The sequence below is a fragment of the Camelus ferus genome, chromosome 16 (assembly GCF_009834535.1).
Source record: "Camelus ferus isolate YT-003-E chromosome 16, BCGSAC_Cfer_1.0, whole genome shotgun sequence".
Lineage (NCBI taxonomy): Eukaryota > Metazoa > Chordata > Mammalia > Artiodactyla > Camelidae > Camelus > Camelus ferus.
This window is the reverse complement of record NC_045711.1, coordinates 49,810,346-49,836,128: the sequence shown is the minus strand read 5'-3', so window position 1 is coordinate 49,836,128 and position 25,783 is coordinate 49,810,346. Positions and strand designations below refer to the sequence as shown.

Sequence of the window (25,783 nt, the reverse complement as noted above, 5' to 3'; positions counted from 1 at the left end):
TTTTTTTCTTGGTAGAATTCCAACAGTCTAAATTTCACTTATACATATCTGGTCCCTATAGAGATGTCTGTTTGCTCTTGTTCAAGGTTCAGAGCACGGCCAATATTCATTTTCTCAAAGATCTGGTTGTAACCACTTGGGGGATCTTGTTCTGCATTAGGTTTGTCTTAGAACTTGGAGCCTATGTTCGGCCACAGATTTTGAGAAGCTATTGTGACCTTAGCCACCAGTTGTCTCGATTCTGTAGGAACAGATCTAGTGGAGTGTGGGATAAAGGATAACCATCTTGGAGATAACGCTTTTCCCTGGGCATCTTCCTACCTAGTCCTTGGAGAAACCCTATTGCTTTAGTACTGCAATATCTGTATTTTCTGAGATATAAAGAGAATAACATAGAACGTCAGATTCTTGAGGTTTTTTTGTTGTCAAAAAATAAAAAAATAAGATATATTTGACATATAACACCAAATTAGTTTAAATGTACAACACAATGATTTGATGTATGTATCTATTGTGAGATGAGCACCACAATGTTTAGTTAACATCCATCACCACACATACAAGTTGTGTTACAGTGTTTTTTCCTGTGATGAGAACTTTTAAGATCTACTCTTTTATAGACTCACGGACATAGAAAACAAACTGTGGTTACCACGGGGGGAAGGAGGGGGAAGGATAGATTAGGAGTTTGGGATTAACAGATACACATTACCGTATATAAAATAGATAAGCAACAAGGATCTACTGTACAGCACAGGGAACTATATTCCATTTCTTGTAGTGAGCTGTAATGGAAAAGAATCTGAATATATATATATAGTATGTATATGTATAACTGAATTGCTTTGCTGTACACCTGAAACTAACATTGTAAATCAACCACACTTCAACAAAAATAAGACTTTAAAAAAATCTTCAAAACTGAAGAAAAAAATCTTTTAGCAACTTTCAAATATACAATATAGTATTCTTTTTTTAAAAATTACCTTTTCTTAGACTTAAAATTTTTTTTAGTTTTTTTTGGGGACAGTAATTAGGTTAATTTATTTGTTTTTAGAGGCAGTACTGGGGATTGAACCCAGGACCTTGTGCATGCTAAGCATGTGCTCTACCACTTGAGTTATACCCTCCCCCCCCAGTATTCTTTTTTTTTTTTTTTAAGGTGTACTCTTTTCTTTGTTTTTTATTTTTTTAATTTTTGGGGGATAATTAGGTTTACCTATTTATTTATTTTTAGAGGAGGTACTGGGAGTTGAACCCAGGACCTTGTGTATGCTAAGCATGTGCTCTACCACTTTAGCTATCCCCTTCCCGCCCTACAATACAGTATTGTTAACTATAATCACCATGCTGTACTCTACATCCTCAGCACTGACTTATCTTATAACTGGAAATTTGTGCCTTTTGACCACTGTCACCTAGTTCACTGACCCTACCTCTGGGCAACCACCAGTCTCTTCTCTGTGTCTACGAGTTTGGTTTTTCCCCCTTAAATTCCACATATAAGTGAGGTCATACATTTTTGTTTTCTCTGTCTGACTTATTTCACGTAGCGTAATTCCTTCAAGGTCCATTCATTTGCATCAAATGGCACAATTTCCTTCTTTTTTTTTTATGGCTGGAAAACATTCCACTGTGTATATGTATATTGCATTTTCTTTATCCATTTGTCTTTTGACTGACAGACTGTTTCTATGTCTTGGCATTGTCAATAATGTTGCAATGAATGTGGGGAGCAGCTATCTTTTTGAGATAGTGATTTTGTTTCCTTCAGAAGTGGAATTGCTGGATCATATGGTGGTTCTATTTTTAATCCCTTTTTAATTGAAGTATATTATATTAGTTTCAGGTGTACCACATAGTGATTCAGTATTTTTGCAGATTATACTCCATTATAAGTTGTTACAAGATAATGGCTATAATTCCCTGTGCCATGTAATATATCCTTGCTGCTTATCTATTTACACATAATAGTTTATATCCGTTAATCCCACACCTTTAATTTGTGACAAATATTGCAGAATATCCCGTACACGTGGATCTAAAAACTAATATAAATGAATGTATATGCAAAACCGAAAAAGACTCACAGATATAGAAAACAAACTTGAGATCACCAAAGGGGAGAAGAAGGGAGGAGGGACAGATACTCATTTTAACTCAGTTTCAATTCCTTGCCCAGTTTCTGAGCCTTATAAACCTCTTCATTCTGGCAATGACACCGTTGTCCTCCTGTTGGGGGTGGGGTGGGAAACTTTGTGGAGGTCAAGGTGAACAAGAAGAGGCTCTGGATTGGAAAACTCACACTGAGACGAGGCTTTGCCACTTTATAGTGGGCGTGACCTGAGAAACATGAGTTCGTATCTGGTCTCAGTGCCTTATGTATGTATGCATGTATGTGTGTGTGTGTGTGTGTGTGTGTATGTGTGTATGCATGCATGTAAAATGAAGATAAGAACACCTACCTCGTGAGAGGATTAAACAATACATCAACAAGTCCCCTAATACACGTGATAACTGGTCCATAACTGATTTAGAATCAAAGAAGTAAGGCAGGAAGAGGGTCTGCAGTGACTCTGATAAGACAAGTCTTTTGAGGTCCATGGTCAAGGTCTTATTTGAGATGAAATAAGACTGTTGTTCGTTTCTGTTTGTGATTGACTTCTTGAGCTCACTTTTCTTGGTCGGGATCAGGCACGGTCTTCAGAGCCACCCTTGTCCTGATATTTTCTTAGACACCCTATTTCAAACACCCATGGCTCTCCTAGTTACGGTTGCTTCCTGATGGACAGGACCACACCAAGCTTAACCAACTGCGTGTCAGGTATGTGCCTGGCAGATGGGAGGTGCCGGGAGACGTGTTGAATGAACGGACTAATCCAAGTCTTATTGTCCCTTAAAGTGAGGCTGAAAGGCAAACAACTGAAGAAAGAAGAAATAAAAATGTAGAACTTATTGATAACCAAAACCCACAACATCAACCAAGAACCAGTTTCTCCCTTGGATAGGTCAAGGCTACTATCGTCAAAGAAGTCTGTCCCTCTTGCTACTCCAGTGACCAACAAGAATGGTCATACCGTCAGTATGGACACATCAACATGGAGGCCAACTCCAGTCAAACATCTAATGCCTGAAAAGACCTTTGTTCTTTTAAAAATAATAAAAATCTTCTGACTTCCCACCAACAGCCAACGTGATACCAAAGTGCCAAGAGGCACCTCAGATTCATCAACATTCTGTTAATGAGGTGAGGAACACTTATGAAAACTCAACAGCTGAGTAACACGATGATGGTGCAAGAGTAGGCAGACAATCAAGGCAGGGCGGTCACAGCACTGAGCCCACACCCACCTGGGATGGGATATAAACGGGCCGGGAGGGAAGGGGTTGTCAGACTCAGTGCTTGGCCTTCCAGGCACATCCTCAGCCCAACACCATGACTTCTTCCTGCCTCAGCGCATCCCACTGCCTGGGCTGCACCAACACTCCTGGAGCAAGAATGGTCTGCGTCTCCTCCACTGACGTTGGACACCAGCCTGGGGCAGAGGTCCGCCCTAGCAAGTGCCAGCCGAGTCCTTGTGGGGACCACCTCTCTGGGCTGACCCAGCCTCTGCCTGCCCCCCAGTTGCAATGCTGCCTGCCCCTTGCCAGGGACCTGCCACATTACCGGCAACATCGGAATCTGCAGGACCTACAGTGAAGGCACCCTGGACAGCCACGAGAAGGTGACCATGCAGTTCCTGAATGACCATCTGGCCAACTACCTAGAGAAGGGGCACCAGCTGGAGAGGGACAGTGTGGAGCTGGAGACCCAGATCCAGGAGTTGAGCAAATGCCACGAGTCCACCGTGTGTCCGGTCCACCAGCACCACTTCTGCACCATCGAGGAGCTGCAGTGAAAGGTAGGGTGTGGAGCAGCCTAGGTGGGGTGTGCTGGGTCTGAGGAAGGGGGGAGGACATGGCCGGCAAACACCCACTGAAGGCTCATGGAGTTTGGGTTCTTGGATTCTCTTGAGCATGAGTATAGATACCACACGAGTAAGAGAATTTAGCAAAACTTAAATGCACTGAGCTCTCAGTATTTTAGCCCCTGTGAGGGTGGTGAGCATCTGGGAGTGTAATGTGGTCCAAAAATGGATGGTGTGAGCCGCAGAGTTCATGCACCCCCTCCTCCACATCCAGACAGCCCACCAGGCTCACGGGGTAGCAATTTGTCCCCAAAGGTGGGGTCTGCAATGCCACCCCCTCCTTTTAGGTCATTTTCAATAAGAGCTCTCTGCTTTTGCTAAATTGTCTCTGGAATATTCCAGCAGCAGGGATTCCTCACTCTCAGCATGTAAAAATACTGCAAGAGGCATTTGTATCTGTTCTCTCATTTTAGTTCCTCAGCAGCGCTGTGACAGAGGGAGGGAGGAGAGTACCCCTGTCAGCAGTAAGGAACAAGCCCAGGGGCTGAGTTTAAATTAAAGGCGTGGCTGGCCTTGGCCTGCTCTTCCTCCACTAGCCTTTCCCCCTGTCTCTCTGCCATGTTTCTTTCCACATGGGAGAGAATACTGGTTCTGCACGTGGGCGCCCTGAACTCTGGCTGCAGCCTTGCTGTGAACCCTGGAGGGACTTCTAAGGTCTAAGCTCCTCTTCGCTCTTCCAATTCTTAAGTGTCTATTTCTTTTGGACTTTTATGCACTTCTCATGCTAATGTTTAAATGCCTTTTTTTCTCTCCACAGGCTCCCTTGCAACCCATGTACCAGCCTCCAGCACCTGTGTGGCCGTTGCAGCCATTACCCCCAGCTCTTGCTGCTTTTCCTGGTCTCCCCGGGCCTCCTGTGGGCCCTGCTCATCGCCCCGATGCTGACACAGTCCTCAGCCAGAGATGCTGGAAGTTGGGAACCAGCCTTGGCTCCACCCCCAGGCCTGCCTCCCGGGGGTCTTTCTTCCCCAGCCAGCCTTGGGGAGACTGAAGCCAGGCGGCGCTTCTCTGTTGATGGACTTTCAAATCCAGCAGCTCAGCCCTGGCCCTTGGGTTTGTGCTTCGTCTCTTCAGGGCGTTGTGAGTGCTCCAGTTTCTCTCTTGTATTGCCTCCCGGTCTCTCTGAGATGGTGCAGGTAGCCTTGCTTTTATTTTGCTAATAAACTTTCCTTCTGCAGCACAAGGCTCCCTGTGTCCGCTGGTCTCAGTTTCTCCATCCTAGGCTGAGAGGGATGCTGGGAGCTCCCTGAGCCAGCCGTTCCCGCAGAAGCAGGGGTTGTGGCTCACTCACCAGAATGGTTCTGGGAGAGGGCAAAGCCCCTGAGGATGGTGGTTAAAAACAGGACTGCAGCAAAGTGGCACAGATGAGAGATTCCCAGCTCTTGACCTGACCCAGTCTGTTGAAAGCCAGATTCACAGAGCTTTTAAAATACAGAGTTTTTAAAAATTAAGATTAATACAGACTAAATAAAATCCTCCTTTTATCTGGTCCTTGTACAAAGGAAAAACACAGGTCAGAGGTTCTGCCGGCTCTACTTAAAGTTAGCTTTTGTGATCCCACAGCCCTGCTGAGCAAGGCATTGTGCTGGGGTTTTATGGACATGATGACACAGGGGCCCACAAAAGTCCTGCAAAGAGGGAGCGGCTGTTACTATTCTCAGCTGGTGGCTGAATGAAGGTTTGAACCCCGGTTTCTCTGAACCAGATCCAAAGCCCATACTTTGGAAGCTTTGCAGGGGCAAAAAATTAAACATGAGAAGGTTTCGGGTAGTGGTTCTAAAAGTGTGGTCCTCCAGTCAGTAGCATCAGCACCACCTGGGAACCGGTGGAAATGCACATCCTTGGGTCCTCTCCCCAGACTTTCTGAATAAGCAGTCTGTTTTGATCGAGCCTTCCAGGTGATTCTGTGCACACTCAAGTTTGAGATCCACTGGGTCAGGGGGTATATTTGGGGAATGAGATGCTGACTGGCCAGACTCACTGCAGAAGGGACTGGCCCTACTCTCCTGAAAGGTCTCCAGGGTGAGGAGCTCTTGATCCCGTGGAGACAGGCTGAACATGTTAAATGATGGTAATTGCTGAGCCTGACACACACCCATCAGTCTAGGAAAGGCCACCCACCCAAGCTCCCCCAAAGGCTCCACTGGCGAGTCCTTCTGGCCGCTGCCCAGCTTGGAACAGAACCAGAATAGACACATGAACAGACACCGGAATAGACACACGAACCAGAAGCTCCGTTTTTAGGCAGCCGTGGCCGAGAACAGCGCGTCTCCAGAAAGCAGCCTCAGAGCCGGCCACGCTCTGAGTTCCCTGTGACTGGAGACGTTCAAGGATGGCATTTACAACCACCTGGTGGGGATGCTGAGAAGGTCGCTCAAGCCTCTGATGGGGCTGGATGAGATGGTTGTAGAGGGTCTCCTAGCCCCCAAATGCAATATCTTTCCTACTTTCTACGTCTTATAAATCAGTGAAACTCCAAGTGGAGACAACACACTGGCTGCAGCATTGGTTCTTGTCTTTCCTCTCTATTCCATGAACTCTCTGAATCAGAGTAGCTTGCTGAGAAATTTACAAAGTCCGGCTGATGTTTGTTGAGTCCAGCCCATCCTGATGCGGGAGTGACCACAGTCCCAAGTCCCTGAGGAGGAGAGAGCTTAAGCCAGGACTTGGTCGCTGTGTGCCTCCAATGGCTCTCAAGACCAGAATCCTACCTGTTGGCCACTATCTGTGTAGACAGGACTGATTTGCTTGGGAACCATCAGGACTTCCATCACAGGAAGCTCTGGAAGGGCCAGAGGCTGTTACGCCCTTCCTTCCTTCACCTCCACTGTGCCTCTGCTCTTTTTCCCAAGTGTAGAGGTGTTTGGGCACAGATGACACATTCTGGCGATACTTATCCAAGAATATGTCCCAACAAGAAAAAGCAATCTTGATCAGTCTTAATTTAGCACCTGGCCCAAGCACCTTCACCCCTTCCTTTGTACTTAAATAGCTCCTTTCATCCAACAAGTTCAAAGCTGTCTAACAAAATAAAGCCACATATTCTTGCACCATGAGAGAGGCAAGCACTGTCCTTCCCATGTAAGGAGGGGGAGAGGTGAGTCATTCAGTGGTAGAGGAATTTTTCTGGTGACATGGAATAAGTCAATGGGGCCCCTGACTTGCATTTCTTAAGTTCATGTCCAATGCCCTGTCATTTATAATTAAAATATTGACTTTGATGAGACATTGTGTGTGTGTGTGTGTGTGTGTGAAGTGGTTCGGGTTCCTGGGAAGGAATACAGTGGAGAGAGGATCAGTATGCTTGAGGGGGATGTGAAGCGCTTCCCTGGAAACCAAACAGTCTATCATTACTATCATCACTATCACATTACTATCACCACCACAATTACCCTTTCATCATCATCACCATTATCATCACAATCACTGTCATCACTGAAGCTCACATTCTTCGCACTCAAGCTCTTGCTATGAATCAGGCATTGATCTAAGTCAGCGATAAGTTTACATACATACACTCATTTAATCCCAACAGCAATCCTACGAAGCCAATATTATTGTTTTCCCCATCTTGCAGATGAGGCACTAAGGCTCAGAGAGGTTAAGTAACACGCTCAAGGTCACACAAGGATTTAGATCCAGGCAGTCTGCCTCCAGCAACTGTGCTCTTAACCATTGTCCTTTACAGAGGCCAAGTCTCAGATTGTGTCAGCAGGATGACAGAACCATATTTACCCCAAGATTTTGATGCTTTTTCCTTGAAGGAAGTGTTTATGCTAGAGAAACCATTTCTGAGAATTTATGCCATAAAGAGTGGTGCAAAGAATGAAAGTTCCATAGGATCTGAAAATAGCTTGAGGACCCTGGTGATTTTAATGGTGGGGAATCACCAAGAAGGCCAGTCCACCCACTGCTGTTACTAAAACCAGTTGTCCATTGAGGAAGAGAAATAATCAGAATCCCTTGTATATGTTCATCATCTTACCATTCACAAATCACTTTCATTATATGTTCAGCAGGACTGAAGGCTCTCAGAGGGCAGGGGCACGCCATACCCCCCACCATCCTTGGTCCTCCCCTCCTCCCCCACCCCTTCCTGTCCCCAATCCTGGGACTATGCCAGGCGCTTGGTAGAAGGTCAACAAATAATTGCTACCTTCAATGTCATATGTACAATTTCCTAATTACATCAAATGCAAACATATTTCCAAAAGTCCATCTCACACCTTTTAAATATCTCACCTCTTTATCTTGTTATTTCTCATACATTTTTTGGACCTATTTTAGCCTGAGTTGTTCTCTAAAAGAAAATCTGCTACAGGAACTATAATTCTTCTGTTTCAATTTTGTCCCATGCCCAGCATGGAGAAGCTGCTCAATGAGTGTGTTTGAATAAAGCTGGACTAAATAAAAAAGTGGTTTTGACAGTCCCTTGACTGCTCAGTTTCTCTCTGAATGACTACAATTTGCAAGTATTTCAATGAGAAGATCTGATAACCATGGAGTCCCATTTTACCCACTAATTCAAGAAGCAAATTCACTCAAGCCTACTGATATTCTGAAAACATTGTAAGAAAGAAGTTGGGTTTACAAGGGATGGTAGCATTACGTTTACTTACCAGCCAGTCGGTCTGCTGTTTCCCTCCTGAATTCTTGCGCCATTCTGTAGGGATAAAAAGGAATCTCCGGGAAAAACCGGCAGGTGACAGGTGTAACCTCTTCTTTGCTTCCTCTTCTGTGTGGTTGCTGACTGGGCATAACCTGAAGCCATGCAGGTCTGATCTGCCTTGTTCCTTTCTTCCTTTCTCTTCCCCACATTCCTTCATTCAGGAGCCGGCAGCGGTGCCCCTTTTAATCATTTTGCCACCTGGGTGTAGACAACAGTGCATTTCTCAGCTACAAACAAATCTCAGACTGGATCGTGGAGGTGATGCTCTGGTCTGAAAACCTTGGAACAATGTCATTTCTGTCTGAGGCTGCAGAAGCTGTGGCCCCATGTCTGCAGATCTTTTCTGAGTCTTCGTTTACATCTTGCAAGACACTCTGCAAGGTGGACCGCTCTTCAGTCCACCAATTCAGGTATCTCAGCGATTTCTCAGTTTTCCATATTCCAAGTTCCTTCATTTGAAGATGAGCTGTTTGGAGGATTCCTTCCAGTTTTCTTCCTTGCCTCTTCTTTGTGTTCTTCTCTTTTATTAAACACACCTCTCCCTGTCCCCATCTCTCCCCATTTCTCTGGCTTCCCTGCATTGTATGCGATTCTATTTTCAATTTTTTTGTCCACCCAATCCTTGAATCTTCTTTATACTTAGAACCTAAACATTCTCCTTTGATTAAAGCCTCCATGGTGCTCCACTGGCCAATCAGCAGACAAGACCAAAGAGCTTGGAGGGTGCTCTCGGCATTTAGTCTGTGCTGCAGAGAGGGAGGAAGGCAGGCTTGTGGAAATGGTGCCTTGCTGCAAAGCCAGTGCTCTGGATCTGGTTGACGAGAGTTAGGAGGCAGGAGGCCTGTGCTGGTCCCTGAGAGCAAATGCCCATCAGTTTGATTTACTGGCCTTTTTATTTGTTCCAGGCCCAGATGAGTTAGACAGGGGCTCCCAGTGACTGCTGCTGCCTAACCTTGGAAAGTCTCAGTCATGCCTGACTCAAGACCTATCTCTTTCTCCCTCTTTAATTGCCTTGGAGGAAAACAAGGACATTCTGACATTATTGTAAATCTAGGGCTTCTCTGTACTGCAGTGGGGCTTTTGGTCCAAACGGCATTATAATAAGTGGTGATAATGGCTTTGGAGAGGGTAGATGAAGGACCTTTTATGTGAGACTCAAGCGGAGCATCATGTGAAAACTATCATGAAAGCTCTCTCAGGGGAAGGACTCCAAGAACTTGTCAATAAAACCACCTCTGGCGAGCAGCCAAAATCACAATGGAGGTTGGGGAGTGGCTCCCTGAGATGCAGGTGGTACCTGGTGGTGCCTATAATCATGCAACTTATAGATATTCAGAGCTTAGGGTCACCCCTTCCTCTGACCTTCTGGTGCCTTCCTTCACCTCCCAAATCAACCCCAAATGACTCCAAGCTTCCTTGCAAAATCAATCTTCTTATGTTGTGTCTCTGCATTTTCTCTCCTTGGTGCCCAGGTCCTGGGATTCAATTGTGTGACCACAGATCCTACCCTTGGTACCTTTCAACCTTTGGTTCTTAAATCAGATTGCACTGGAACCCAGTAAGGCTGAGCGTGGGAGTCCAGGACAGGAGACGGTGCATCTCCCCGGTGTGTCAGTTATACTTGGAGAGTTGGGCAAAACTGTTAGAAAGTCTAACTGGAAATTTTAGGATGATGTTATGTTAAAGCCAACATGAAGTTTTCATGCTTGAGGAAGCTCCTTTGGGCTGTCCCCCGACTGTTTCAAGTACTGCTCTGTGCTAATGCTGTGAATAACTCAGCGGAAAAGTTGGACAAGCTCTGCGTTACTCCTTTCTCACATCTGCTTCCAGATACTTTCCCCAGATACTTTCTATGCATTTCTACGGTTCTCTCAGCTTGTATTTTTTTCAGCCTTTTCTCCAAACAATCCTCTTCTTCCAAAACCTTCTCTGGTATCAAACTAATTATCAAAGCTTCTCTCTTTAAAATTCCTCTACAGTCCTTTTCAGTGATAAGCAGGCAGCCTTACATGAACAGCGGTTCATCCTTCTCAGCCATGGCCGAGTCAGTCCTCATCCACCTCAAGTCTTCCAAGGCTTGGAATGCTACACTGAACGATTCTTCTCTCAAAGCAGATGGAAGGGGAGTCCGCTGCTGCCCCTTTGTGCAACCTATTCCTTGATTCAATCCTAGTCCCTCTGGAAATGCTGGGTGGGCCAGGAGATGATTATGGCTTTCCCCGATCATGTGACACAAAAGAATGTCATTGGATGGGCTAACTCCCAATTAACAAGGGCAGATCCTTGGGCTCGACTGGATGGCCTCTTTGAAGGTCTACTTACTGCAGGACTCTAATTTCAGGGATGCACAGTCTGGAGAGGAATCCTGGCTTAATAAGAAGCCCAAGTGAAACATTTTATGGGACAAGGGACTCTTCCGAGGGAGGTCAATAACAGACTGAAGAGGAGGGCATTTGAAAAACGGTGAGGAAGTAAAATGAAGAGATACATGACCTCCTGTGTTCACACCCTCTGTGGAACAGGTATAAATGCTCCCCAGAGGCTGAGAACTCACAGGCTCCTTGGCCAGCTTGGGCTCTGTCTCCAGCCAGGTGCCCTGCACCGTCCAGCACCATGCCTTACAGCTGCTACCTGTCCAACCTGAGCTGCCGCTCCAGCTGCTCCTCCCGGCCCTGCGTGCCCCCCAGCTGTCACGGCTGCACCCTGCCTGGGGTCTGCAACATCCCCGCCAACGTGAGCAGCTGCAACTGGTTCTGCGAGGGCTCCTTCAATGGCAACGAGAAGGAGACCATGCGGTTCCTGAATGACCGCCTGGCCAGCTACCTGGAGAAGGTGCGGCAGCTGGAGCAGGACAACGCGGAGCTGGAGAGCCGCATCCGGGAGCGGTCCCAGCAGCAGGAGCCCCTGGTGTGTCCCAACTACCAGTCGTACTTCCGGACCATCGAGGAGCTCCAGCAGAAGGTGAGGGGGTGGGCTGTCATCTCTAAGCAGGGGGAGTTTGCAATGATTCTCACCTTGTGAGAATGGTGTTTCCTGCTTCTATGCTGCCATGATTCTTGCTTCCTCCTTTTCCCTTCAACATGGCTCTTTGAGCATCTTTAAAGAAGTCAGTGGTTTTGTATTTATTTTCAGTCCTCATTTAGCAATCTCTCACTCCCCAGATCCTGTGCACCAAGTCTGAGAATGCCAGACTGGTGGTACAGATCGACAATGCCAAGCTGGCCGCAGATGACTTCAGGACCAAGTGAGTTATTCAGGATTCACACTGGTGCCCACTCCTTTTGTTCAATCTCTAGTTAAAGAAAAGGGATTTCCATAGCTTACTGAACAACAGATCAATCCATCAGTTGTGAAGGGTTCTGTGGAGGACTGGGGGGAACTGAGGAAAGGAATCAAGAGGACTCAAACCCATCTGTTTATTTTTGGATCAATATTGGGTCTTGACTGAGCCTCCAGAACCCCCATATCCTGGGTCTACTCATGGCCAAAAATGGGAAGACTAGGTGAATGGGGTTATCCAAGATCATTCCTGTGGGTCTTTAAGGTCTGCCAGTGACTGCTCTGAGCCGATCCTTGTGCAGGTATGAGACGGAGCTGGGCTTGCGGCAGCTGGTGGAGTCGGACATAAATGGCCTGCGCAGGATTCTGGATGAGCTGACCTTGTGCAAGTCTGATCTGGAGGCCCAGGTGGAGTCCCTGAAGGAAGAGCTTCTCTGCCTCAAGAGCAACCATGAGGAGGTGAGACCAGAACTTGACGCTGAAAGAAAACATTGAGAGATGAAACCTATCCACGTTCCCAGATAAGCTGTATCTTTCACTCAAAACTAGTGCATCACTTGAGTTTCCCAGAGAACTTCTATGGGCTTGTGATGGGCTGTGGGCTGCTGTGTTACGAGTCTCAGCATTGCTCATCATGCTGTGCGAAGTCATCTCTCTCCCTCAAAGGCCAAAATATTGAACCTGATGACTCGGAGTCCTCACTTTTTCAAAGTCTTGATGAAGAATGATCTGGGCTTCCTCCTCTCTCTTGGGAGGGGCCATAACATAATTTTACTTGATGGTAAGAACTGTTTGACATACAATCTGAAATTGTACAGCCAATTCTTTTTAAGAGGTCATCTGCAGCCAATCTGCAAACTGGGGAAATAGGGCATTAGGATATCCTTGAGTGGCACCCAAGTAAGTCATTGGAAATTATTTTTGAATCCAAATGCCATGACACAGTCATGAGGGAAGGAGTCTTACACATGGAGCACAGACCATTTGGCCTTCCACCATCACAGACTGCTCCACTAGAAGTTTCTTTTCTAAGGAAATAGACTAACAGGACTTCAACAAGCAGTGCCATTTCTTAGGTCCACTCTTCATTGAGGATAGTGACTCTTGCATTTTCTGCATCCACAGGAAGTCCACACCCTGCGTTGCCAACTTGGAGACCGCCTCAACGTGGAGGTGGACGCTGCCCCCACCGTGGACCTGAACCGTGTGCTCAACGAGACCAGGAGTCTGTATGAGGCCCTGGTGGAGACCAACCTCAGGGAAGTGGAGGAATGGTTTGAGAGGCAGGTGGGTATCTCAGCACATGGCCACTCAGGATCCTTGGCCCCTCAGGGCTCTTCTGGCAGGGTCTGATCCTGGCTTCTCCCCTTTGGTGTTTCAGACTGAGGAGCTTGAACAAGCAGGTGGTGTCCAGCTCGGAGGAGCTGCAGTCCAACCAGGCGGAGATCATCGAGCTGAGACGCACGGTCAACGCTCTGGAGGTGGAGCTGCAGGCCCAGCACAACCTGGTGGGTATTGTTCAGCCTCCTGGTGAGAAGGTGAGGTTGGGGGATCAGAGTCACTGGGAAGCCCTTGGGGCCACGCTCTCCTTAATTCTTTTTTTTTTTTCAATTGAAGTATAGTCATTTTACAATGTTGTGTTAATTTCTGGTGTGTAGCAGAGATTCACCTTGAACGTGCCCACTCTCGTCTGATCTGGGAAGCTAAGCAGGGTCAGGCCTGGTTAATAATTGGGTGGGAGTCCTTTAACTCTGGAGGCTTGTGACTTCTTTGGAACCCATAGAGAAACCCTTTAAGGAGCAGCTCTGTGACATTCCTCACCTTCCCCTCTGCAGAGAAACTCCCTGGAGAACACTCTGACAGAGACGGAGGCCCGCTACAGCACCCAGCTGTCCCAGGTGCAGGGCTTGATCACCAACGTGGAGTACCAGCTGGCGGAGATCAGGAGTGACCTGGAGCGGCAGAACCAGGAGTACCAGGTGCTGCTGGACGTCCGGGCTCGGCTGGAATGTGAGATCAACACGTACCGGGGGCTGCTGGAGAGCGAGGACTGCAAGTGAGTACACAGCCGCAGGTGTTTGGCAAAGCCGTGAGCACATGGGCATACTTCTCAGTTGGACTCCAGGCAAAGACTGCATCCTTGGAAAGGAAATTATGCCTTCACACCCCAGACATGCTCAAACAGAACTCAGAAAACAAAATGGCTATCGTTAAAACATAAAATGGCAAGAATTGTTTGATGTACAAACTGAAATTGTACAGCCAATTCTTGGCATTCTACTGTGGTAATATTGATATGTGATCAATGATATTTCTTACATTTTATAATACCGTGTTGTGTAGAGGGTATATTTGCAAATGCTACCTTATCTGGTCTTGCAATTACCACCAGGTAGGTAGGATCAGTATTCTCCTGGGTCACCAGCTAGAAATGGACAGTGCTGGGAGTTGAAATGAGTTTCTGAGTTTCTGTCCAGCAGTGGTGGCACTATATGACAGGGAGACCATTAGCATCGATAGTGAGCTTTGTGAATCTGTTGCAGCAAAATGTGTTACAGCTTAGTGTTACAGCTCAGTTGTGACAGCAACCTGGATCCTGACGAGAGACCAAGCAGCACTCGGAGGGTTGGAGAATTCAGGTTTATTACACAGGCGGGCCCAAAGGAGTTAACACTCCAAGCTCGGGACCCCGACTGTAGGTTTACACAGGCTTTTATAGGCTGCCAGTCTAGACTTTGCAATGTCATGCAAATAAGTTGTAACAAAGTTGACTAATTAGGAATGAGCTTTGTAGAAATGGACCAATCAGGAGTGATAGAAATGGACCAATCAGGAGTGATAGAAGTGGACCAATCAGGAGTGAGCTTTATGCAAATGAGGTGTTACAAAAGGACCAATCAGGAGGTAGCTCAGGGAACCAATAGAATCTTAGGGGTAAGTTCCGCTTTCCTAGAAGCAAGCCATTTTAGAGGCAAAAAAGCAAGATAATGCCACTGGGCCAGGGAACCAGATGGTGCTGGCAGGAAAATAGTGGCCCTGCCTGGGGGTCCTGCTGTCTTTTTCATGGGGCTTCTCACCTCAAATCTTCTCTGTTATAGGTCAGGCTAAGCCCCAGTGAGCAGACCACTCTTGGGGTCTCTCTGGTATACATTACAAGCCTCCCTCAATTCACTTTCCACATCATTCTTTTTCTCCAGGTTGCCCTGCAACCCCTGTGCCACGACGAACACGTGCGGCAAGACCATCACACCCTGCACGCCCTGTGCTCCTGCTGTTCCCTGCACCTCACGTGCCCCCCGCTCCCGCTGTGGTCCCTGTAACTCCTTCATGCACTAGAGCCCAGGGGTTGCCAGAGCAGCAAGGAGGCATGGCCTGGGGTTCCAGAGCTTTGACCTGGCCCTGGTTCATTCCACTAAAAGGGCCTGAAAACACAATTTGCATGGCTGGAGCTGCCCCAGAGATGCAGTCAAGAAACTCACCCAACGTACTCCAGACCATTTGTTTGGGGCTGTTTCTTCTTTGTTTGCCCAGAGAACCCTCCGAGGTGCCGGCAGCCCTCCCTGGTAATCGCCTAATAAACTCGATTTCCCTGGCAAAGCAGATGCCTTTCTTGTTGGTATTCATTTGTTTCACCACACCCATCACTTGAACACTCTATTAAAACCCACTTGAAAGCAAAGCCATATAATGGCCTGACTCTTGGATACGAGACCCGTACCATGCCTGGTGGGCAGATGGCTGTCCTGGCGCCCTGGCCTCGCGGGTGAGGCAGGGTGGCAGGAAGAAGGGAAGGGCAGCTGTAGTGTGGCCCCTATCTCCCCTGGACCATTCCTGGATTTTCTCCCTCTCCCACCTTGATCTCCTAGAGCTGAGTGTATTCAAACGTAAAATGAGGAGGCATGACCTGGGGACTGGAAAGGGGCTCTGGAAAGCTCATCTTTTCTCAGCTGGCACATTTTAGGTCCAGCATCATATTATCTGGGTTACTGGTGGTCCAGGCAGCCTCAGGACCTCTCCCTATCCAGCGAAGAGACCCTCTGGCCTGCGTGCTGTGCCCAGGACTTCCTCCTTTCCTCCTGATCTCCCCGCTGGGGATCATTATCAGCCTGGACTCCAGCTTCTCGCTTCCCCTGCCCAGCTCTGGAGCTCCACTGTCTACCTTATATACAAAGTTTCTCTTTAAATGGATTTCAAAAAATCAAACCCCTCCTTAAAGTACAAAGGTTTGCATTGAACAAACTGAATATTAAAAATGTACAGATATTGTTAAAATGGAAAACATGCTTTGAACAGAGAATGGAGTAAAGGAAAATTCTGGCCAGGGGCAAAGCATTTTGGATTTGTAAATTCTGTCATGTTTTTTAAAAACAAAAATCTCAAGCTTTGTAGCTACACATTAATTTTGTAAATAAACGTATTCTACACCCCCTTAACTACTCCCATGTGGCTTTTTAAGTATTCACAGGTGCTCGTTCATCATCACACACACCAGGACATGGTTCTCAACTTGATTGTGTCTTGGAATTACCCGGTGCACTTGAAATTCGCTGAGGCCTGAGTTTGCCCTCAGAGTGCCTGATTTAATTGGTCTGGGGTGCAGCCTGGCCACTTGGAATTTTAGAAGCTCTGAAGGTAGTGAGCCAGGCTGACAGGTTACCAGAATCTGGGTTCTAGTTCTGACTTATCTTCTATCAGGGATGTGACCTTGGACAAAACACATAGCTTCCCTGAGCCTCAGTTTCCCTAAAGGTAAAGTGGAGGTAACAGTCTCTTCTCCACCTGCTTTATACACTTGCCAAGACGATCCTGGAAGATTGTGTTTATGGAAAGACTTTACAAACCAGATATTTTTATGATGATTAGTAATCACCTTTGATTATTGCTGACTTCACACATAGCTAAGATTCTTAAGGATAGAAAAACATGGTCTTTTTTTGTTTGTTTCATGCCCAACATTAGAATGTATACACCATCCTGTTGTCTTTCACACCACCATTTCTTCCTGCAAATCCCCCACCCAGCTCCACGCTAGGAGTATATGCTCTACTAAACATTATTTGATACTTTTTGGCCTCAGAGCCATCTTCTACTGGGGTCCCATTCCTTCTCAGTGGGTATGTTAATGCTCTTTGACCACCAATACTATTGGCTCCTGGCTGTCCTGGTCTGAACTCTTAGCCCACTGGGCGTACCACTCTCACATTTTGAGTTTTCCCCAGGCTTACATCCTGAATGGTTTTGCTGATTTTTTTCCTTTCTGTTTCCCTGAAAATTTTATATCTGCTATGGGATAGAACCAATGTACTTTTCCCCATCCTTATATCTGGGGTCAAAGCTATGGTTTGAGTTCTTTGGGGCCTGAGGCTGCTGTCAGCATCTCCAGGGAGAGCAGGGCTGTTCCAGATGCACAGCATTTTCCTTGGTATGAGCCTGTCCCACCACTTCCAGGAGTCATGCCTCATCACAAGCTTGTGGGATTGATCACTTTTTAACCCCCAATTTATTAAGGAGCAAAGCAATATGCAGGAATCCTGGGTGTGTCTTCCTCTGTCCTCAGAGCCAGACTCAGGATGCATGATCTTGGTTCTGCATTTTCTCCCAGTTCTTGAGTTTTGGTGCACCTTGACCTCTAGGCAGTGTCTCATCCCTCTAATTCACAACAAGGTGTGATGAGCCAGGCTGACTTGAGTCTATGCACCTGTGTCCTATGGACAGGTTAAATTTCTTCCCAAGGTCTTCGATCATTCATCTCTGATACTTGATGACAGTAATGGAATCCAAGCACCCAGAGTTTGGGGTGAGGATGGAATACTACGTGTGAAAGGTCTGAGTGGACCACCTGACTAGAAAGATGTCTATTGATATTCATTTCCTTCCTACATCACTGTCTGGTCGTCAGTTTTCTCCTTCATTAATTCAGGACTTTCCAGCTTTAGATTTCTTTGATTCTAGGAAACAGAACTTACTTCTGAGGTGAACTTTTACAGGGCTAGGCAGACGGGCTTTCTCCCAGATTCTAAACCACCCAGGTCATGCCACCATGCATTTTAATTTGCTTCACTGCTAAGGAAAAGCAATCTAATGTCCAATCTCGACAGATCAACCAATTGTGCAAAAGGATAGCAATTTCCCTGTGGAAAAAAGTAAATGAGTGTAACTTGGTCATTTACCAAAGTTCAGGAAGGTACCATAGAGAGTGGCTGGGTGGAAGGACTGCTTGGGCAGAGAGGCCTTCGGAGGACTGATGAGGTAGGGGGAGTGGGGAACAGAGCCCCACTGGGGACCAGAAAACTATAAAGAGAGGGGAAGTGAGCAGAAATGGATCTCAGGTTTCCTTCTTCTCACAAACTCAGGGAAGCTTCTGTGTTTAGGCATTCAGGCTCAGGAGTTAGACACCTGGATCATTCAAATCCCAGCTCTGCCACTTCTGGGCTTTGTCTTAGGAAAATTCTGAGCCTTTCCCACTCTGTTAATTTATCTGTAAAATGGGAACAGTTTTATAGGCCAATCTTACAGGGTGGTTGGGATGATGAAATGAGAAATGTGTCATAGCACGTAGCACGTGTCAGTTGGGCACATGACAAATATTCATGAAATGGTGGTACCATCACCAGCATCACCATCACCACCATCATCACCATCATCAATACCACCATCATCATTGTGATGAAGGCTCACACACAGAGCTGTGAGGCTGGAGGATTCCCAGAGGATGAGTAGAGCCCATTTCAAAGCCAGTACCAGAAAGGAGGCTTTGGTGGTGACACAACTTTCCTCAAGAATCCCCCCAAGGCAGGTACGCAAACCTACAGGATCAGGAACTTGGCAGAGAAAGTAGGGACATTGCGCCATCTGCCAAATTCCTGTTTCAACCACTAAGTTAATGTTAAAATTTGCATTTTGGTTAGTTAATTCATGACTATAGTTCTGGGCTCCTAGTGCTCACAAGGTAAGGGAATGAGGTTTGGCCACCAATGGGTTGACACAGGCAACATGTCCAGGTGACTGCTCAACAAAATTGAAGGTTTACAAAATTCTTCATCTGAGCCATCTGGGCCAACAGTCGGAAGGAGGAAGGTTACAGAAATAATTATCATCACCCTTCCCCCGTATTCATATATAATATCTTCCTTAACATTCAAAGCAAAATGATGAGGTGGGCAGCATTACTATTAATGAGATGAGGAAAAGAAGAGTCCAAAAAGGAAACTGACTTACCTGAGCGCATATTGTCAGTGAGGATGTGAAGCCAGGTCATCCAGTTTCAAACATGGGCTTTTTTCTGCTTCTCCCACACTGCTGTTAAGGTCCAGACACAGCCTATTGAAGTGCCTCATATTGTGTTCCAGGAATAATCTTTTGGACTTCTTTCTGAACCACGATTTCATTTCTCTATGGAACAAAGGACAAGCAGAGTGACAGGGAATAGAAGGTGATAATGGGGGAGGCTACTTTGTTAATATTCATTACTGGGCAATGGGGGAGACTCCCTAGGGTTTGGAAGGATCAAAGAGTATCATCCCAGAGGTGTGCTGTCATCACTGCTCAGGAATGATGGGGTCAAGCTACACTCTCATGGGCTCTGTGACTTGTTTGGGGCATCTCAGGCTGGCAGAGTCACACCTTTAGGGGTATTCAGTGCTCTTGTAAAGAGGAGTACGTCTAAGAAAAAGGCAAGAGAAAGTTCCAGAGACTTTGAGAAGAGGTTACTGTGGTTACAGAGATGGCTCTGAATGCCTGATTCTGGTTTTCCTTTCTCGTTGAGTTTGAGGTAATATACCACATTTTCACGTCCACACTGACTGTGGCCTATCCCGACCCTCATTTTCCTTCTAGATATTTCTTCTCATGCTCACCTTTAAGGAGATTACTGCATCAGTGATAGCTGGTAAAATTTTTCTGCAAAGGACCGTGAATCTTTTAGGCTTTGCAGGCCATATGGTATCTGATGCAAAAACTCAACTCTGTCATTGTAGCACAAAGCAGCCCTAGACAACACCTAAATGGATCAGCCTGGCTGTGTCCCAATAAAACTTGATTTACCAAAAAGGCAGCAGCCTGAACTGTGGGGTGTCACATACTGATCTCTGGCTCAGGGCTACGCCCATCTCTCCAGCTGGTTTCATTTTCCAACCATGAACACTCAAGTATTTTCAACCTCTCCAGGTGTTGACAAATTCGCTAAGCCCTAGTTAATACTCTCACTGAGTAAAGCTCAGCATCCGTGTAGTTAACACAGGATGAATTTCTGCTAGAAGGACAGGGTGAACTGAACAGTGAAATGTGGGCAGACTTGACAGAAGATACGCTCGAGAAGACTGTTCACTCCAGACTCATCTTCCAGGGAGTCTAGGGGCAGGACCTCATGGGTGAGGAATTCCTGATTCCTAAACAACTCCACCCCATGTCCCTGGCTGTCCTCCCTTCTGAGTAATGGGGAGAGAAACTTGGGGCTGTGATGATTCTGCCTCCTTGGAAGCCATCTCTGATATCACCAACCACTAGCACCCAGGAAGAACCTGGTGTGACACAAGCTGAATGGAATAATTTTATGGGTTGAGGGGGGACTCTTTGGAGGTATCTAACTAGCATATTTTGGAGAAAAAAATTAGCTGAAGCATTAGGAAAGGAAACTATGCTGTATGCCCAGGCCCCACCCACCATGAAGGGTATAAAAGGACCATGGAGGGAGGAGAGACTCAAACCTCACCCACCTCCACTTCCGTCGGGTCACCTCCTCTTCCATCACCTCTCCTAGCACCATGCCTTACAGCTGCTGCCTGCCCAACGTGGGCTGCCACTCCGGCTGCTCCTCCCGGCCCTGCGTGCCCCCCAGCTGTCACGGCTGCACCCTGCCCGGGGCCTGCAACATCCCCGCCAACGTGAGCAGCTGCAACTGGTTCTGCGAGGGCGCCTTCAATGGCAACGAGAAGGAGACCATGCAGTTCCTGAACGACCGCCTGGCCAGCTACCTGGAGAAGGTGCGGCAGCTGGAGCGGGACAACGCGGAGCTGGAGAGCCGCATCCGGGAGCGGTCCCAGCAGCAGGAGCCCCTGGTGTGTCCCAACTACCAGTCGTACTTCCGGACCATCGAGGAGCTCCAGCAGAAGGTGAGGGGCTGGGCTCTGAGGGGCACAGCAGCAGCTTCCTGACTTTGAACAAAAAGACACGCTCAAGTTCAAGTGGTCCTCACTGTAGAATCTTGTTTTCAGATTCTGTGTGCCAAGTCTGAGAACGACAGGCTGGTGCTACAGATTGACAATGCCAAGCTGGCCTCCGATGACTTCAGGACCAAGTACGTTGAGATTTTTGGGCTAGGTGACCTCCAAGGCCCCGATTCTCTCTCATGGCCCCGTGGGCCTAACGTTGCCTAGAAGGGAAGAGGAAGCCATGTCTCCCTTTTAATTTTTCCTCTTAAGGCTGTAAAACCGGTTTCATGTGCTGTTTGATCTTCAGCCTTAATTGCTCTTCCTGGAAGGCCTTAAACCCCCAGATTCAGAAATTAACTGTTCTCAGGGAAAAAGATGGATCTGGTAGTATGTTAACCAACAAAATTGAGAGAAGTGAAAGAATCCATCTCATGGGGGCCTTCTGGCGTCAGGGTGAATCTGGGGCCTCTCCAGCCTGTCCATATAGAGCTCGTGGGAAGCGTGGAAGGGAAGTGGCAGAAAACTGTGTCAGTGCAAAGAGAGCCAGGCCGATCCCATCCACACAAGACATGGGGCAGGGAGACGGGCTACCTCCCTGGCTCATCCTCCCACTGCCTCCTGTGTGTGCAGGTACGAGATGGAGCGTTCCTCACGGCAGCTGGTGGAGTCAGACATCAACAGCCTACGCAGGATCCTGGACGAGCTGACCCTGTGCAAGGCTGACCTGGAGGCCCAGGTGGAGTCCCTGCGGGAGGAGCTGCTCTGCCTCAAGCAGAACCATGAACAGGTGAGAGGAGAAGGGAAAAAGAGGCCTCAGAGCTGAGCCTTTCGTACAGGAATCTGGTAGTTGCTGCCATCAGGCTCCCTGGGCTGGGACCCTTCTCTGAAGAAGGTCAGTTCAGGGAGGAGTGATGCTAGCGCCATACCGTGGGCTGAGTGAGCTGCGAGGGTCAGACGGCGTTGGAGATGCTGGGGAAGGACATCCGTTTATTGACGCCTTTTCTCTGCTGGTCACTGTCAGGTCCTGAACTTGGTGGTAGGGATGGAGGAAAAAAAAAAAAAGAAAAAAATAAAACATTCCCACGTGTCATGAGGATGACCGTGATCCTGTGTGGGCATCTGGGATGGTCAGGGAGGCAGCTGGACCCCAAGGAAGTTTCAAACTCTGTGTCCAATCTTATTCCACCACCTCGAGTTGAGGCATTTAGCAATGACCCGCTGCTTTTAAATAGTAAAAACACACTTTTGCTGTTTGTCTTCCAGGGTGGGCATTAAGAGTGGGAAGTTTTGATTTATCTTTTGACTGTCAGACTTGCACAATGGATACTTTATTACAGAAGCATTTGTTATGTATAAACAATATTTATATGTATATAAACCCCAAGCTCTGGAACCATCCAGTCTGCCTGAAGGGAGATTGGGAACCCTCCTCAGAGGCATGTCACAGGAAGGAGGAGGAGTTTAATACTCAGTGTTCCAGTCTGAGGGGAGGACTGAGCAAGGGCCCAGAAGCGGCAGAGCAGGGTATTCCTGAGTATGGATGGGGAGGCAGTAACTACAGGCATGTGATGAGAAGTATGGGAAGATGTGCACATGCCACGGAGTTTGGACTTAGACTTAGAGGAATGTGAGCTTATTTAAGTTCTTTGGGGAAAGGAATTGATGTGATCCCTATCTGGGTCTATTCCTGCACAATATCCCTGTCATTGTCTGTGAATGATCATGTTATTCTTTTCCATGCATTTTGGGTAGGATGTGCTCACTTTGCTACAGTAGGAAGATGGCAGATCCATTTCTGTGGGTTCATTCTTTTCTCTTCCTCCATCAGGAAGTCAACACCCTGCGTTGCCAACTCGGAGACCGCCTCAATGTGGAGGTGGACGCCGCCCCCACCGTGGACCTGAACCGTGTACTCAACGAGACCAGGAGTCAGTACGAGGCCCTGGTGGAGACCAACCGCAGGGACGTGGAGGAATGGTTCGCCAGGCAGGTGGGCATCTCAGCATGTGGACACTCAGTGCCCTTGGCCCCTCGGGGCCCTTCAGGCAGGGTCTGATCCTGGCTTCTTCCCTTTGGTGTTTCAGACCTGAGGAGCTGAACAAGCAGGTGGTGTCCAGCTCGGAGCAGCTGCAGTCCAACCAGGCAGAGATCATCGAGCTGAGACGCACGGTCAACGCCCTGGAGGTGGAGCTGCAGGCCCAGCACAACCTGGTGGGTATTGTTCAGCCTCCTGGTGAGAAGGTGAGGTCGGGGGATCGGAGTCACTGGGATGCCCTTGGGGCCAGGCTCTCCTTAACTCTGGAGGCTTGTGACTCCTTTGGAACCCATGGAGAAGCCCTTTAAGGAGCAGCTCTGTGACATTCCTCACCTTCTCCTGTGCAGAGAAACTCCCTGGAGAACACGCTGACAGAGACGGAGGCCCGCTATGGCTCCCAGCTGTCCCAGGTGCAGGGCCTGATCACCAACGTGGAGCACCAGCTGGCGGAGATCAGGAGTGACCTGGAGCGGCAGAACCAGGAGTACCAGGTGCTGCTGGACGTCCGGGCTCGGCTGGAATGTGAGATCAACACGTACCGGGGGCTGCTGGAGAGCGAGGACTGCAAGTGAGTACGAGGGGAAGGAATTTTGGAAAAAAGAGTGGTGGGACCATATGACATTGTGGGCACACACATGTTGGCCGTATTTTCAACTTATCAAATAGCACAAGTTCATGGAGTGTCTATTCTGACAGTTTAGTAGATGTGGAAGCTCAAAGGTGAAGGGCATTCCTCTCCCGCCTCAGAGAGCTAACAGTGGAGGGATGCTGGTAGAGACTGTTACTCAACTGTTGGGGAAGGCAGACTGTGTTACATTCCATGAGATCTCAAGAACATGAGATAATATTTTTCAAAAGGAAAATTCAAAAAATTTTTTTCATCTCAGTTTATTCTTCCTTATCATGAATTACTTGCTAGCTGTTCATAACACTCTCATTATAACTCATAAGGTATATAATTTTTTCTCAAAAGGATAATTTTTTACCTCTGCACATGGCATTCTGGGACAGGGAGAGGGATTCAGTAACAATAAAATTTGATTCCAACTAACTCCAGCCTGAACTGAGAATTCAGATGTGTCTCATTAAGCACCTTCCAGCTCTCTCAGTTCCTCTCCCCAACTCATTCTAAACCTCTGTGTCCTCCCAGGCTCCCCTGCAACCCATGTGCCACCACCAACGCTAGTAGCAACTCCTGCAGGCCCTGCTCTCAAAAGCGTTCCTGTTAAAACTTGCATCCTCTTTGAAACTGACAATGGAGCCTAGATCAAGCACAGGAAAGGTCCTGCCTTTGCTGGAGCTCAGTTACCATTTGGATCCCTCGTCAAGCCAGCTGTGATATTTCTACACACGGAGACGCTCCCCAGACCCATGAGCTAAGACACACATCATCAGCTTCCAGTGTCTGGAAAACTCCCTCTTGCCTAAAGGTTGAGTCTCTACCTCTGAAGACGTCCAGCTTTCTGTAATCTGAGCTACAGATTTTACTTTAGGGCGTTTCCTGTACGTATTATGTTCCCTGCTTTCCTAGCTTCTTTGGTATTCTCTGGAATGCAAGGAGGCTACTTCATTTACTCCCCAATAAACTTTATTTCTCTGGCATAGTAAACGTGTTTCTCATTTGTATTCATGCATTGTAAAGTACTTGTCATGACTGTTTCATAAAAATACCTCTTCATTAGGGGGATGACAAGGGTTCAGCAACCAAGCCAGCCATTATGTTTCACTGGTAAATACTGATGGAAAGGGAGGGCTGTCCTCCTGGGAGGCTCCCACCAAGGGAGACCATGCAGAAAATTTGGTCTTTAAAACTCATGTTCTTCTTGCCTTGGCTGCAACTGTGAGAATCCTCCCCAAATCTCACAGGTCTCTCTCATTCCCACCCCATCAGTCTAGAATTCTTTGCTTCCATTTCTCCCAAACTGTGAAGACTAGCTTCTGTAGAAACTGCTCAAAGAGGAGCTACTCTCTCCTCTCAATCTCTTGGCTGTATCTGCATCACCAATATAGAGACCTGCCCTTCCCTCAAAAGGTACCTTCAATGATCTCCATCACCCTTCACACTCTGGATCCTTTTGTTGTATCTCCAACTACCTGTTCTTGGCCTCCTGATTAGTCTGTCTTCCCCTTTCTTTATCAAATGCAGGAAATGCCTAGATCCTTGACTTTCTGTTTTTCTCCTTCTGCATCCCGGTTACATCCTTGTTCAGGGAGAACTAGCACGTCTATGCTAATGACTTCCAATCTTGCTCTCACCTCTGCTTAAGTTCCTGGGTCTTCATACAAAGGACAGTTTCACTTGGTATCAAAATGTTACATCACATTGAATTGGACTAAAACTTATCTTTGCCGAACTGGTCCATCTTGTTTCCTACTTGTTATACCCAACACTTTGTCATCTGAAGGTCCTTTGCTGCAGACAAGTGTTCTCTTTACCTCCCTCTCTTCAAGTTTATTCTTTTCTCTAGGTCTTTGCTCATATCTATAATGTTCTTCCATAACTGCTTTGTCATTTCATTTCCTAAATTCTAGGAAAGGCCAATGGTCTCAACTAGCAAACATTAATTCTACCCCACCCCACACTTGCTTCATCTCAGAATTCGACACTTTCCATTCTATTGGCCAACATTTTAGTGGTTCTTTTGATTGAATGCTGACTGACACAAGTGCAGTCAATCATCCC

General features: G+C 47.2%; 2 protein-coding genes and 1 long non-coding RNA gene across 3 annotated transcripts in view; 2 read left to right on the top strand and 1 right to left on the bottom strand.

The window, feature by feature from the left end:
* The window catches only part of LOC116669186, a 19,321-nt gene extending 8,980 nt beyond the window's left edge, over nt 1-10,341 (bottom strand). The window contains exon 1 of the long non-coding RNA XR_004326539.1: nt 8,588-10,341. This is a non-coding gene — a long non-coding RNA (uncharacterized LOC116669186). The remainder of the gene's footprint in view (nt 1-8,587) is intronic.
* An 803-nt stretch (nt 10,342-11,144) lies between these two features.
* Nucleotides 11,145-15,516, top strand: LOC102514049 (keratin, type I cuticular Ha1). Its single transcript, XM_006178690.3, is given in 8 exon segments — nt 11,145-11,598; nt 11,799-11,881; nt 12,219-12,375; nt 13,042-13,203; nt 13,298-13,306; nt 13,308-13,424; nt 13,752-13,972; nt 15,114-15,516. Coding segments are annotated over 8 exon segments (1,236 nt in total). The 5' UTR covers nt 11,145-11,250; the 3' UTR covers nt 15,253-15,516.
* A 5,035-nt stretch (nt 15,517-20,551) lies between these two features.
* Nucleotides 20,552-24,709, top strand: KRT34 (keratin 34). Its single transcript, XM_032498185.1, is given in 8 exon segments — nt 20,552-20,623; nt 20,625-21,026; nt 21,129-21,211; nt 21,696-21,852; nt 22,894-23,055; nt 23,157-23,276; nt 23,448-23,668; nt 24,251-24,709. Coding segments are annotated over 8 exon segments (1,296 nt in total). The 3' UTR covers nt 24,330-24,709.
* The last annotated feature ends 1,074 nt before the right edge of the window (nt 24,710-25,783 follow it).